Genomic DNA, 15200 nt, shown 5'->3' with positions numbered 1-15200 from the left:
TTCCTGCAGAGCCCTGAGTCAAGAAAGAGCTTCATACAGAGTTGCCTGAAGTCTGGAAGGAAAGCAAAATAACCTAATCCATCTTCAAAAGGCCACTGTTGAGGCAGAACATTTCATCCCTGAACTCTGCCTTATGGTGCTTCATCTTTAAGCTGGACTTGGACCAGAAAGTGTTTCAAACCAAGGACATTCCTCTAATAGTCTGTCCAGTGCAAAATAGGGCACATTAATGCTGTCAGGTCCAGGACAACCAGAGCAAATAAACTGTAGCAAAGTCCTTATTACTCAGGAAAGGACACAATGGGATGCTTGAGAAAGTTGCATGCATTTTGAACCACAGTCCATTCCCCCCACTTCTGTAATAAGAATAAATTATATTTATTAAATAAATACATGCATCTGCACCGTATGTTGCCAAAACTTCCCTAAATATCCTTAAATCTCATAGACCACATTTAATCTGCTTCCAAAATCCAGACAGTCACAATCCAGCAATACAACCAGTGCTTGTCTCTTTACACACCAGCCATGATTTAAACACACGTGGTTGTTATTAACACACGGAGGAGCATCCCAGATAGGCCTTGAGAGCTCTGACTCAACATTTGTGTTGGTTCAGATTGAAGAAAGCCACAGGTCTTCCTTCTCAAGTGCCAGAAACCACATTCAGCCTTCTGTAAACAAACAGATGGAACACCTGCCTATAAACGCTTGTCCAACTTCCTGAACCAACACACAGTTAGCTTACACAGTACTTTCAACCTGTAACAGCAACTATCACAATCGAGGAACAAACTCTTGGAAAACTAGGCAAAGAAGGAAAGGGATCAGTCAACTTCTGGCCTTAAATTGTTTATGTACCACAGAAATGGGCTCTGCTTCCTGGGTCTTGCTTCACCCACAACCAACATCAGGCATATAATTTGGCAGGTACTGGGAATCCTCACCTTCCCTCCCCCAGCATTGATTTCTGATGGTTGCAATGGACCCGGAAGCTACCATTAACAACAACAACAATACATTCAGGAATCACCTTGTACATTTGTCTCCAGATGATTTACAAGCATACCACAAAACAGTTGAACATACTTTCTAAAGCCATACAAAAAACAAGGGAAGATCGGTTTAAAAACAATACACAATGAACGCCTAAAGCAAAGACCTTTTCCTCCAGTTGGAAAAGCTTGTTGCAACAAGATGTCTTCAATTGTTTCCAGAAAGTACAGAAGGTGCACACCTGTTGTATCTCGACAGGGTTCCATGTTTAGTTTCCCAAAACGCATGGGAAATTGTGTTGGCCCAGGACACTGTGGGAGAAACAAAATGGCAGACTCCAGGAGGCTGCCACTTACAAGAACTTTGTTGCTCATTGCTATAATAAAAAGATCAGGAAAAGCCTGCTGCTCTACAAGGTGATTCACCACCTGTGAATCTTAGGGGGCAGGGACAGCACAGCAAACACAAGGTCAACAGCATTGTCCTGCAGTGGTCCATGAAGGTGAAAGGGGCAGTGCCCCACCAACTTCAGTTTGTCTTCAGCCAGCCTCCACCTGCTATTGGGTTTCCATTCCATAGTCTCAGTGTTGCCCTTGCAGAACTCGGCAGGGAGGAGGGTATGCTATGCCTGTCATGGGGTCTGGTTCAACTTACTGTTGGTCTTCCTTCATTCTTTCTTAGCTCAGTCAGTAGAGCATGAGACTTAATCTCAGGGTTGAGGTTTGAGCCCTATGTTGGGCAAAAGATTCCTGCATTGCAGGGGGCTGCACTAGAATACCCTTGCAGCTCCTTCCAAATTTACAATTCTATGATTTTGCCCCACCAGCCGCCACTAAACAGAATAGGAGCCAAGTGCCCTTGCAGAAGAGACAGAAATTATTCCTGTTGGCTCTTGCGCTCCCATGACATAAATGGATTTTTTATAGTTGTCCTGTCCTCTTATAGCTTTGAAAAATATATCAACATTGGATTCTGGCGAACGAAGCCAAAGGGTTTCAGTGGGAAAGGCATTAGGGAGAGGAACACAGGAAGTAAGGAAGCAAAAGGAAAGGTAACAGGACACACTTGGTGATTTGGGGATAAGGATTTCCAAAGCAAGGGTTCTTAGTTACGTTTGGTCATCTGATAACATAGAGGGCACTCAGCAAAAGGGGAAACACAATTCTCAGGAGGATGGAATCTAATTCTGGCACAAAGTCTACTTTGTGACCAGTGTGCCAGTTCTGCTGAACTGCAGCTGTTTAACAGCACCCCCCTGTTTTTCAGAGACTGCCCCACGTTTCACTCAAACAGAGTGAATGTTAAATGGAACAGGAACAGACAGCATGGCCCATGGCAAGGACTACTTCAGAAAGCAAACCATGAGCTTTAATTGCTTTTGCAGACTTCAACTGCACATGATGCAACCTGGATATTGCTTTCTGTGAACAAACCGGCCACTGGATATGTTGCTTGCTTCTTTTCTCTCTTTTCTCTCTTAAGAATAAAACCTGAAATTATTACTTCTCACATGTAAAAAGCTGAAAGCAGCCTAGTTGTCTTACTGTTGCTTTGCCTTCACGAAAAAAGCACACAGTTCCTTCTAACCTTAGTCCCTATGCGATGTTCATTTCAATTACTCCATTTACTTCAGAGGTTTGTCAGCGTTCTGTGACTGGCAGCTTTACCCCCAAGCAGCTAGAATAGTTGTGAACATTCTGTGACACCACGGCAGCTCAGCCAATGACAAGGGAGATTGCAAGAGGGCAGACATTGTAAGTCTATTACAAGACTCTGCAATATAGCCCTTTCTTCACACTAGAGAGAAGGATATAATGCATTTTCGTTTTCCAGGATGACGTTGCAAGAAACTTAAGTGATGCTGTTAGGATCTCGGAAAATTATTGGCTTTGCTGATCAGAGCTGATCAGTCTGCAATAGCCTGGGCAGAGACACACACTGGGCAATAAAAGCAAGGATCTATTCCTGTACAATTCAGGCACTGGAGACATCTCCACCCTGCAGACCTCTCCACTCTTCTTGGGTCCCATATGCCCTGTTCTCTGCATGTGGAGGGAATAAGATTTAGTAATGCATACAGCTACCGGTGATTGCTGTGAATGAAAAGGGTGCCACTGCATGGGAGTGGCTGCCAGATATATTTGTGATCAGACATACGTTGTATTTCCCCCCCCCCCCCACAAGGATGGGCTGGGCTGCTCATGTTCAGGCAAAAAGGGCATTGTGAATTGTGTGTGATCTGATAGAAGCATTGAGGGCACAAAGTACATTTGTTTGTACGCATAGGCCTATATCAAAGTCGCACCATTAAGCTCCATGGTGAAAAGAATGAGAGGGATGCCACTGCCATAAAGGACTTGCAAGCTTTCTAGATATCTGCCATTCGACTTCTGTTTCAAGTGTGTGTGCTTTTTCTTTTAATGCAGATACTTTTTTTTTAATGGAGGCACAATTCAAATGCCTCTGATCATATTCCGTACTTAGAGTTTGGGGATATTTTAAGAAGTCATAACACATTTTATACATGGAGAACTGTAGCTACTTTCAAAGAAGTTTTTTTATATATATCACAACTGCCTTTGGTTATGGCAACTTCTCAGTCTCCCAGGACTTGAAATCCATCCCTCTTTTGTACAGCTGGCATTGATTCCTGCTCTTCTTGAAGGAGAGGATAAAGAGCGTCAAAGGAATTGTTTTGAAATAAACCAAAAGTCACGCTACATAAAGGAATTCTGCTTGAGAGACAAATCAAAGGGAGATGAACTGTGGAATTTGCCACAGTGGGACTGTCATAGCTAGCCCACAAGTGCTGCAACGCTCTGAAAGGAGACTAAACACTGGGCCTTTATGTTATGGGACAACTGGCAGAAAGAAGAGGAGGAGGAAGAAGTTGTTACTCTATACAAATAACAGCTCCTGTGATAAAACTGACTGTAGATTGTACCTGCAGGAGTGAGAATTGCTTTATGACTGAACACTCGACTCAATTAAAAATGAAGTCTACTGTGTCTTAGAAAAGTCACTTAAGTAATGCAGGTGGATTGCAAATGGAAAAGAAATCCTGGTAATACTTTAACAATGCTTTTAAGAGTAGCACATGTTCCCAACTCTGCGATCATTCTCCAAAGGAAGTGAGCTTCATACAAGGTGGCAAAGTGTTTTGATTTTAAACACTTTTTTTTAACCCACTGTGGTTTTCCTTGCATTTCCCACTTTGGTGCATTCTGAGTAGTTTCCTTGCAGCAGTCCCTCAAAATCCATTTGGCTTGAATTCCGAGTTCTAGTTCCTCATTAACAGCATTTCAGTAGGAGCAGCTGGCTTCCTCTCCTGTTACCTCTGAGTATCTTCTCTGTTGCTATATCAGAAGCATCATCACAGCTGAGACCATAGCCAACCTGGGGTGGCCACAGCAAGAGGCCAATTTTTAAATGTCAAGCCCTTTTCCTAAGTATCCTGAGCACTAAAAACAGCAGATTAAACTGGATTGTTGAAGTCCTACATGAACTCAGGAATGTACAGAACAAGATTTAAATGTAGAAAGTGATTGAAGGGAAGAGAGAAGACTTAAACATGGAAAAAGATGAAAAGCAAGAGTGGTGGAAAGAGGGAAAGGAGAGTTTAGGGCGATTATTTAAACCTAAATTGAAGATCGCTGGAGGAGAGGAAGATCTTCAATGGAGATCAAGAGGCAAGAGTTTCCTCTTCCACAACTCAGCATCAAGATGGCTGGAAGGAAAAAGAAACGTCATGTCTGGATCTCTCCTGAAGATCAGTAGAAGCTTTTACCCCTTCATGTCTTCATTGTGAAGGATTTGTTTTTCTCCAAGTGCATTTCTCCCTCTTCATCTCACTGCGGAGAGGGGAGGGAGAAACATGGCTGAAGCTCAAGAGCCAGCATTTCCTCCTCTCCATCCCTGAAGATCAAGATAGAGTGCTGTGTGAGAGAGAAAACATCATGTGCCTGCATGTGTGTGAAAAAACATGTTAGCAAACTAGCCTGTGGGAGAGAGGAGGGCCGCATGAGACTGTGGCACACTGTAAAATCTGCATGAGGTAGACCCAAGGCAAACAGTAATAATAATAATAAGCTTGCAAAAAAGAAGTGATGATTGCTGCACAGACATTCCATCCGAATGAAGCTTGGGATTGGCCTCAGCAGCTTCCTGCATCTGTCTATGAAAGCCCACACCACATTTGAGAAGAAGCCCCCTTTGCTGAGCCATGCTATCAAGACCACAGACATCCCTCCCCCTTGAGGATTCACTGAGAGGCAGAGGCTGGATTCTCCTCCTCGCTGCCGCACCTGACATGTGCTGCCGTACACACTGCAATGCCATTTTGCTTCTCATTCCAGGCAGGCTGCATCTGCCCCATTATCTATCTATCTATCATCTATCTATCTATCTATCTATCTATCTATCTATCATCTATCTATCTATCTATCTATCATCTATCTATATCTATCTATCTATCTATCTATCTATCTATCTATCTATCTATCTATCTATCTATCTCTATCTATCTATCATCTATCTATCATCTATCTATCATCTATCATCTATCTATCTATCATCTATCTATCTATCTATCTATCATCTATCTATCTATCATCTATCTATATCTATCTATCTATCTATCTATCTATCTATCTATCTATCTATCATCTATCTATCTATCTATCTATCTATCTATCTATCTATCTATCATCATCATCATCTATCTATCATCTATCTATCTTTCTATGTCTATCATCTATCTATCTATCATCTATCTATCTATCTATCTATCTATCATCTATATCTATCTATCTATCATCTATCATCTATCTATCTATCATCTATCTATCTATCTATCTATCTATCTATCTATCTATCTATCATCTATCTATCTATCATCTATCTATCATCTATCTATCTATCTATCTATCTATCTATCTATCTATCTATCTATCATCTATCTATCATCTCTCTCTCTCTCTCTCTCTCTCTCTCTCTCTCTATCTATTATCTATCTCTATCATCTATCTATCTATCTATCATCTATCTATCTATCTATCTATCTATCTATCTATCTATCTATCTATCATCTATCTATCTATCATCTATCTCTATCTATCTATCTAATGGCATCAGAAAAAACAGGTATCGTTTCCTGAAGGCAAAACTTGTATGTTGTTCTCTAGCAGCTGGGGATACAAAACCGGTCTGCAACAACAAGGGGAGGATAATCTCCCCAAAAGGGACCTTCCATGTGATTATTCTGCCAAAGGCTATTCGTTCAGCCTGGCACCTATTCCCGCAGAATATTCAATCCAGCCCTTGCTAAGGTCCAAACCAAGTACACTTAAATCTTCACAGCCCTCCATATTTGCAGCAATACATACTCAACACAATGACATCACCCCAACCTAGGGCAGGATCACCCATTGAAGCAATAAGACCAACAGAAAAATATTGGACAAACATCATTTAACTGAATTTCCCACCGTAATGTCACAGCAAAAGCACCACGCTCTAAAACAGCACCCCTACCTGTGGCATTGGAAAGAGCGAGGGACTCCATTGAACCCCGTGGCGTTTGTTCTGTGGGCGGCAGTTCCTCGGTGAACTTCAGTGCGTTGATGGGATGCCTGGTCCGGCACTGCTGTGCAGATCGACTGCTGTCTTCCTCCTGGTTATACTTGGAGACCTTGTAACTCCCCCTGGTGTCGCCAAAGCTCTGGTTGGACATGTCACTGTAACTCTCCTGCGAGCGTAGCCTTCCTGAGTAATAATCTTCCCGGCATTCTTGGATGAAGCTGCCACCGTGTCCCTTCATGGCCAGGGAGGAGCTCCTCTTTGGGTTGCTGAAATGTTTGCCCCACAGCTCCTGCTGGCTGCTTGGGCTCTGCCCTGGGTTGTAGGAAGTCCTGATGTTACACTGGCTGAGGAGCTGCAGAGGGCTTTGCGACTGACTTTGCTCCATTTTATTCCCGTAGTGGTAGGCTTCGTCTCTGCTCCTCCAGATGTGGTCCCTGTTGAGGCTGGGCGTTTGGCTGGACAAGCTCAGCAAGTCCATCTGCAAGGAGAGGGGGTCCACATCTGTAGACAGCCTGCTGGAGGTCACCTGCAGCTGGCTGCTGCCCTGGCTGGGGGCGCCCTCTTCTCCCTTGTTCCTGTTCTTGCCAATCTTGGCGCTACGCCGTGACTCTTTGGCTCTGGCGCTCTGGAAGGCGGAATCTGATGAATCCGAGCCGTTGGGGTCGTCGCCCATGCTGCATGCCCTGGAACAGAAAATCTGCCCTTGCTTCGGCAGGAACGGTCGTCCAAGCAGAGACTTCTTGCACTGTGCACAGCAAAAGCAGGTCTCCGTGGCATGCCAGTGCTGGCCGTCATACGTCATCTGACCCTGATCAATGCCTTTGGAAAAAAAGGAGAGAAATATGGTGAGCATCTACTAATCTAGAGAACAATTAGGAGCAACTGGATGTGACGTTAAGGCTCCTGAACTCTGGTGGGGAATTGGAGTAGTCGAAGTTCAACATGCTAGCCATGATACCAACCTGAAACCTGAGATTGTGATAGAGGATCACAAATAGTACACCATGATCTTCACACTGTTTGCTGAAATCTGCTTGGGACAGGCAATAAAATATTAAACTAATCTCCAGGTATAGCTGCTTAGGTCTCTGTTGTGCTCCAGATCAAAAGAAAAATTAATAGTAATCCCATTTTCTCTAGCCTAGGCTTCTGTTCCATAGGAGGAAGGAAAATAGGAATGACCCCAAGTCGCCCAGTTTGCCTTCCTTTGTCACCAACCTTCCATCATGAAACAGTGGGGCGGAGTGTGCGGAGGACAAAGTGTGCCTTGCTCATACGCTTAACTCCCCCTGGGGATTACCAGGAGAATTAAATGCATTGTGGTCTTAACAATGAGAAACACTGTTCCCAGCAAAGGGTCCCAAAGCTTACCCGTCACAGGTCAGACCAGCTGCCAATGGAATTAGCGCAGATCACCACCGCCATGAATTAGCACTGTGGCGAGTTTTTACTCTGTGTTCAGAAATAAGAAGCTGGCTTCAAACCGTCTATTTCTGACTCTCTTTATTCTAATCCATGGGGTAGGTTTGTTGTTGCTTTTTAAAAGGCAAAGTGGCATGTCTCAAACTTCCGGAACAGAAATGGATCAGAAAGATGTAGACAATGGAGAGCAAGCAGTGATCTATACCAAGGCTAAGCACACAACCCCTTCTGAGCCATTCCCATTGGGGAAGCAATTCATTTACTACAGTAGAGTAGCACACACTGAAGTTATGGACACACACACCCTTTTCACACAATGTCGTGGCATCATATAAGTGCATGACGAATACATGCTCCAGCTATTCCTTTTTTCCAGGAATGGTTTTCAGGCATTTGTCTCTTGCTCCCTATTTTTGCCTTTGCGTGAGATTTTGGTTTTTTTAAGCGTGCACACACACAATGCACCACAGCTGCTCTTCTCGATTTTCTGCCCCTTCCTCTAATCCTCTAGAAGTCAAATCCCTGAGTGGGAAACAGATGCATCTTGACTTTACTGCACACTCAAGAACTCTCAGCGCATCATACAGTTTCACGGGCAGCAGCTGGTAGCATTTTCAATGGGTAAGTAAGACAATATATTATGGGGCAATTATGCTTTTATAATATAGCACCCTTTTGGCCTTTAAATCACATGATCAGGCCCAGGTTGCAGCTACACCAAGGCCTTCTTGCTTGCCTTACTAAATAATACCTGTGCTTCGCTTCCTCGCTATCCACTCTATAACTACTGTGCCAATCAGAACACTAAATGTTGCTGAGCAAGTCTTGAGTTGAAGCAGTGTGAAACCATATCAGATTATAGTAGTACAGTAGTACCTCAGGTTACATGCGCTTCAGGTTACAGACTCTGCTAACCCAGAAATAGTGCTTCAGGTTAAGAACTTTACCTCAGAATGAGAACAGAAATCGTGCTCTAGCAGCGCAGCGGCAGCAGGAGGCCCCATTAGCTAAAGTGGTGCTTCAGGTTAAGAACAGTTTCAGGCTAAGAATGGACCTCCAGAACGAATTAAGTACTTAACCCGAGGTACCACTGTACACTTATTTCTTAAAAGAAAGAAACTTATGGTCAGCTTAAGGGATTCGAGTTCATGAATGTACATGCCATAATAAATATATTAGTCTTTAAGGTGCCGCAAGACTTGCTTTGCTTACACACTACTTCAGAAGCCAGTGCAGGGCATTCTATCGTGGAGTAAAATAATACTGCATACCAACCGTGAAAAAGGGTCTTCAGCCATGTGTAATATTGTGTAGGTGGTTCAGAGGCTAGAATTCAGGGTGTGCCCAGTTGTTACTGTTTTAAAAATGTGCTTTTGTTTTCAGAGGCCTGGTTTGTGCATCACTCTATGCCAAACCATGGCTTAGAGCAGCAGTTCTCAACCTATGGGTCCCCAGATGTTGTTGAACTGCAACTCCCATCATCCCTGAGCTGCTAGGGGTGATGGGAGTTGTAGTTCAACAACATGTGGGGACCCACAGGTTGAGAAAGGCTGGCTTAGAGAGTGAACACACGAGAGAGGCTGCAGGAGAGGAAGTCATGGCAGCTTTGCTCCCAGACTCATGGTTGGCTCTCTCCAGACTAATCATGAGCTGTAAGCAACCTCTGCCGTATGGTTTATGAGTTATCTGAGAGAGCTAACCCATGAACCTAGGTCTCAGCAACATGCAGAAACAAACCATGACTTAGATCAGCTCCTGGAAGGAGCAAAGCAGCCCAAACCCCTTGATCCAAAGGGCATACAACCAATATGTGTGTGTGTTTATGATCCTACAACTCTTAAACACCAAATTTTCACACTTGCTGCCACAACTGGATTTAAATTTGGTGGGGCTGCTGGAGACCAGATTAAATTGGCTGAGGGCTTCATCCAGCTCGTGGGCTATGTTAAAATGCAATCCACTGGCAATTATTATGGCGCTGCCTGTGAGATCCGTTTTATTTCAATTAACCAGCATCATCCCAAAGCCTGAGGGCAGGTAGCAACATATTTAAAAAGCTGAATCAAGAGAAGCAAAAAACTGAGATTCTTAAGCACATAAATAATAACATACACCTTAAACGGAAACAGAATATTCTTGCACCCGAGCTTGCAAATCTACTTAAGTGAAATGCAGTTTACTGAGGTTTGAATTTCCTGGGAAGAATGGGGCTCACATTCTAAGCGAGTAATTCGCCGCAGTCCTCCCCACAGCCTTTACGGAAAGATTATCATCTTTAATTTACAACCCACCAGCGAAATGTCTGTCAAATCTGATAGGTGGGATGGAGAGCGCTAGATCCATTTTCACTCTTCCTACAATGTGCAAGGCTGTCTGCTGAATTTTTTTTAAGGGGGCTGGTTATCACACAAAAGGCAGAAGATACAGGGATCAGTTCCACTGGGTTGTCCCTTCTATGGGGGCCAATGCTCATGAGAAGCTCACTGAGGCTAAGAGATGGAAGTTCTACACCAGGGGAGGTCAACATGTGCTCTCTTGATGTCCCATCATTCCCAGCCAATGTGCCCAAAAGGCAGTGAAGATGGGAGCTATAATCCAGAAACATTTGGAGGGGAAGGCTCCACAATACAGTTGAGTGTACCCCTACATAATTGCTTTCCCCCTTATTAATATTAATATTAAGATATAAACATAACATTACCAAAACAATTGGTTTTCCTCCTCCTGCCCCTTTCCCAGAACAGAAGACTAATACAGCAGATTTCCCCATAAATCTATATGCATAATGGTAGGTGCCAGACATCAAGGGGGTTGTTTGAATACTATGTAAAGGGATGTAAAGCCATATTTGAGCAAAATCATCCCTATCAGTTGCATCATTCAGGGCATGTTCTCCTAGGGTTAGTTTCTCAGATAAAGCAATTGACCACACTTCCTGTTTCCATTGTATGATATGTAGATGTCCTTTCCAATTTTTTGATATGAGCAATCGTGCTACTACAAGAAAAAGAAGTGGCAAGTTCCTTGTGCAATAATTTAACTATCTTAAAAAATTAAGTTGAGTATCTTTAAAACCCCCCAACAGCTGCTGCAGATTGCCTGCAGCATGCCTACAGCATGCCAGCTTTTCATATCAAAACTGCATCTATTTGATAATTTGGATCCCTATACATACCTTTATTTTGCAGCTGAGTTCATCAAAGGATACACTGGGGGAGGTGACAAGCTGTTACCTTAGTAACACCTACCTACATACAGCAAAGTAGCTTTTGGAACTAAGAACGTCTTTCGAGAACAGAATGTTACTGATCATATTCATGCATCTCCGTGCTCACGGAGTCAGTACATCTGACTAAAAGAAGCCCCTTCTGCAACTAAGTAAAATGTAGATTTTTTCTTTAAAGTGTGATGCAATGTAGCATACCATGCCCTAACATCTCAAAACAAGGGAATGCGGCGCTCACTGAGCTCTCTTGGTAGAAGAGCAAGTGCATGGTAATGGTTAGAGTAACAGAATTTTGATGTGAAAATATCCCATTTGCTCCTAAAACTGCCTTGGTAGTCTTTGCAAAGAGCCGGCACTTGTTGACCTCATATGAGGTTGCCTGAAAACGAAGTTCTTCTTCATAAGCTCTTCTACAAACAAAAGTGAGGCAGGTAGCAACTGGGGAGAGGGTTGCTACCTGGAGAAGGTACCACTGTAATAATAATAATAATAATAATAATAATAATAATAATAATAATAATACTGTCCTTTACAGAATATTGGTTCAGTACTTTCCTTGAGTTCTCAGATGAGCAAGTCAAGGATAATTTTAATTTGGATTAAAATCCAAATAAGCATCTGAGATACATTCTTGTTAAAATCTGTGATAATGCACTGAAAAACTGATTCAAGGAATTGTATGGAACAAACAGGATATTAAGAATAGGTAATGTGCCAGTTCAGATACTATCCTCTTGTTAGGACTTGTCCTCTCTTAAATTCCAGGATATATAAGCTTCAAAAGAAGAACATTAGCTACAGATGGGTCTCCCCATTTAAAATGAGTTTTGCTTTGGTGGTGGTGTTTTTTTTAAAACTACAGTGTGTGCTCATATTCATGAGAAAGGGAATTTAATTTTGGAACAGCTTAGGGACACTGATGGCAAGCCAACTGTTCATGATCTTAATTATAGAATTATAAAGGAGATCGTTCTCATTTCTGATACTTTGGATTTTGTATAGCTGTTGTTGTTGTTGTTGTTAAGAACCCACCCTTCACCCTAAGGTCCCAAGGCAGGTTACAACCATTAAGACACAATGCTAAAAAAACGCTGAAATGTATTAGTGGGGGAATGATCTATTATTTGTTTTGAATCAGATGTCAAGGAGATGAGTAGCTACATAACCTTTAGAAGACATACGAAGGCAGCCTTGTATAGGAAAGCTTTTCCCCCCCGATATCTTTATTGTCATTGTCCCTTGCGGAACAATGAAATTGAAAAACTACATAAAACTACATAAAAACTACATAAAACTACCATGAAACTACATAAAAAACTACATAAAACTACATAAAAACTACATAAAACATTCAAAAACCTCTAAAAACTCTAAAAACCCATTTTAAAATACACTATACTACATGTTTTATTATGTTTTTATATATCTTGGAGGCTGCCCAGAGTGGCTGGGGCAAACCAGGCAGATGGGTGGGGTACAAATAAAATCATCATCATTAAAGTTTTTATGTTCTGATGGAACCATATTTGGTTACTCTTTTGGATGGGTTTTGATTGCTATGACTTGGTATGATGGATTTTTTAAAATACATTTTTTTAAAAAAAAACAAAAACAAAACTGCTTTGGTCCACCTGTGACTTTCTACTCATGAGCAATCCGCCCCCACGACTCTCCCTTATAGCAGCTACGGAAGGACAAAAGCACCACAACACTACCTGTAAATGCCAGATTCCACTGGCTTTGTTACAACAGCAGCCACAATCTCTGTCCCCCCTTTGCTCACACCTGTTTGCATGATTACCACCTGCAGCACTAACTGACAGGCAGATGCCATGCATTCCATGCAACTAAAAGACAAGGCTCTCCAGCAACCAACAGAGCTTCCACCTCAAATACAGCCACTCACACATGGGTAGTTCTTCAGTATGCTTTCCCCCCCCCAAAAAAAACAACAACACAGAGCAGTCAGAAACAGACTGGGACAGTGCAGACCTATGCCTGGGAAGAGCTGGGCAACAGCTAAGTGTTGATAAGCCCTCAGCTAGTATTCTTCATTTGGCTTTCATGACCTGGATTTAAGACTGTGGAGGGCTGGATTTTAGCACTTTCAGACGCCTTCCCTTCTTTAATTGAGCATGACGGGAGATATTACATCGTAATATTTTAGAACATGGCTCTATGGGTTGTTGTTTTTTAAAGCCTTCTGAGTGAGATTTCCCAACATATTCAAACATATAAAATTACTCCAGGCATCCTGAGAGAGCTTCAGAGCCATTTTTCTGAATAGCTGTGCAATCTCGTTAAAAGCACTTTTGAGAGCGGAGTTGCTTGCTACCATGCCTCACGGGCACAATGTCTCCTTCCTTAGCATAGAAAAGTAAAGTCTTTTTTAATAACAACAACAACAACAACCCCCCCACATAGATATTCCTTGATCTTCCCTCTCTTTTTTTCCAGGGCTGAGGACTGATGAAATCAGGAGCCCCATCTGGAGCTGGCATTGGCGCTAGAGATTTTCCTTTTCTTCCCCGCCAGCAGTAACACTGCCTTGTAGACTCCGGGCCCAAAGCTAGACGCCTACACCTGCCAAGTGGTTTGTTGGACTGCTGACAGAAACAGATGCCAGGGCCTGTCATGTACTTCCAAAACAAAGCCATTTCAACTGTTCGCCTAGGGGCGCGCTTCACCTTAAAACAATAACGCAACGGGTGTACCGACACGCCATATCGTGTTTGTGCCTTAAAAAACAAAAACGAAAGAAATAATGTCTACAAACCCACATCAAAGGTTGCCCGGCTATCATTCCCACTCCCAACCCCCACCCCACCCCCAAATTTGGCAGCGAGGGATGGAGATTTTGAAATGGCTCCCTTACCAATGTGCTGGGCGCAGGTATCGCAGTACTCCGCGTATAAGGATTCGAAACAGTTGCAGCAATATGGCCGCCCTTCCTTCATGATGTACCGCTGCCCGCCCAGCACTGTTTCACATTCAAAACAGCAAAAGTGCTTCATGTGCCAGTGCCGGCCCTCAGCCTCCGTGCACTCGTCGGCAAAGATAATCTGTGGTGGGAAATCAAGCAAACGTGTTAGGGCCTAGAAAGCAAAGCTTCGCTCATTTTTCTTGCGACCTGTCGCAGAGGCCATTTGCCTAGATGCTCAGCGCATGAGGAGACCGATCGACAAGTAAATAAATATTAACTTGTCCTGTGATTCGAGCTTGCTTTTTAACGGCTTCGCTGCTTCAAGACTCTTACGTCTACGCCTTTTTTTTAAATCCTAATTTTCTACTGCAGCAAATAAATCAAAATGGTTGTTGAGAAAATGGGATGTACATGGTACAGGGGTTTGTGTGGAATAGCCTAAGATGACCCCCATTCCATTTTCAGTAAATGGGGGCCTGGAAGTAAGAAGCATTGGGTTAGGTTTTTTTAATTATTCTCTTACATTTATATTGATATTTCTTCTGTACACGCAACAAGGGCAAACAAGCCAGATTTCACAAAATCTTGACTGTGGTTTGGGCTCTGATACCTCGACTACCACGGAGCTGGAGAATCTTCGGATTTCGGCAAACTAATGAGGTGCAGCAGTGCGTGATTAATACTGTACTGTGGTTCGAAATCAACAAGCCGTGTTCAAAACCCTAAAGCTGCCATGAAGTTTGACAGTTTGATTTCACTACGATCCTGTCCTTGGCCTTTTGCAACAGGCTGCAGCTTCCCTCTCTTCCACCTCTCAGCTGCAGACTGGGCATTAAAGGGGTGGAGGAGAAAGCACACACAATTTATCATGTACACTGTTGTACACAGTGCAAATCTGTTTCGATGAAGGCAAGTGCAGATTTCCTCCCCACCCTGAAAAAGGATAAACTGTGGATGAATGGCCAGCAGTTCTGGGCTTGGCAGGGGCATTGGGCTAGGTGTGGGCATCTGCATTCACGCATGCTTGTGCTGGCCATTGCAAAGAGAAGCCGC

General features: G+C 43.1%; 2 protein-coding genes across 3 annotated transcripts in view; one reads left to right on the top strand and one right to left on the bottom strand.

Moving 5' to 3' along the window:
- PRICKLE2 (prickle planar cell polarity protein 2) overlaps window positions 1-15200 on the bottom strand; it is a 246066-nt gene that overhangs the window by 22587 nt on the left and 208279 nt on the right. For both annotated transcript variants that reach the window (XM_083723501.1, XM_083723502.1), the window contains 2 exons: window positions 14100-14286; window positions 6529-7395 (listed from right to left, as the gene is read on the bottom strand). In XM_083723501.1, the coding sequence (XP_083579627.1) occupies window positions 6529-7395; window positions 14100-14286 (1054 nt within the window). The remainder of the gene's footprint in view (window positions 1-6528; window positions 7396-14099; window positions 14287-15200) is intronic.
- Window positions 1-15200, top strand: part of LOC310837919 (uncharacterized protein C3orf49) — a 405030-nt gene that overhangs the window by 195897 nt on the left and 193933 nt on the right. The window lies entirely within an intron of this gene.

The sequence above is a fragment of the Podarcis gaigeae genome (assembly GCF_964106915.1).
Source record: "Podarcis gaigeae genome assembly, chromosome: 2".
Taxonomy (NCBI): domain Eukaryota; kingdom Metazoa; phylum Chordata; class Lepidosauria; order Squamata; family Lacertidae; genus Podarcis; species Podarcis gaigeae.
The sequence above is the reverse complement of the archived record's forward strand: the minus strand, read 5'-3'. Positions and strand labels throughout refer to the sequence as shown.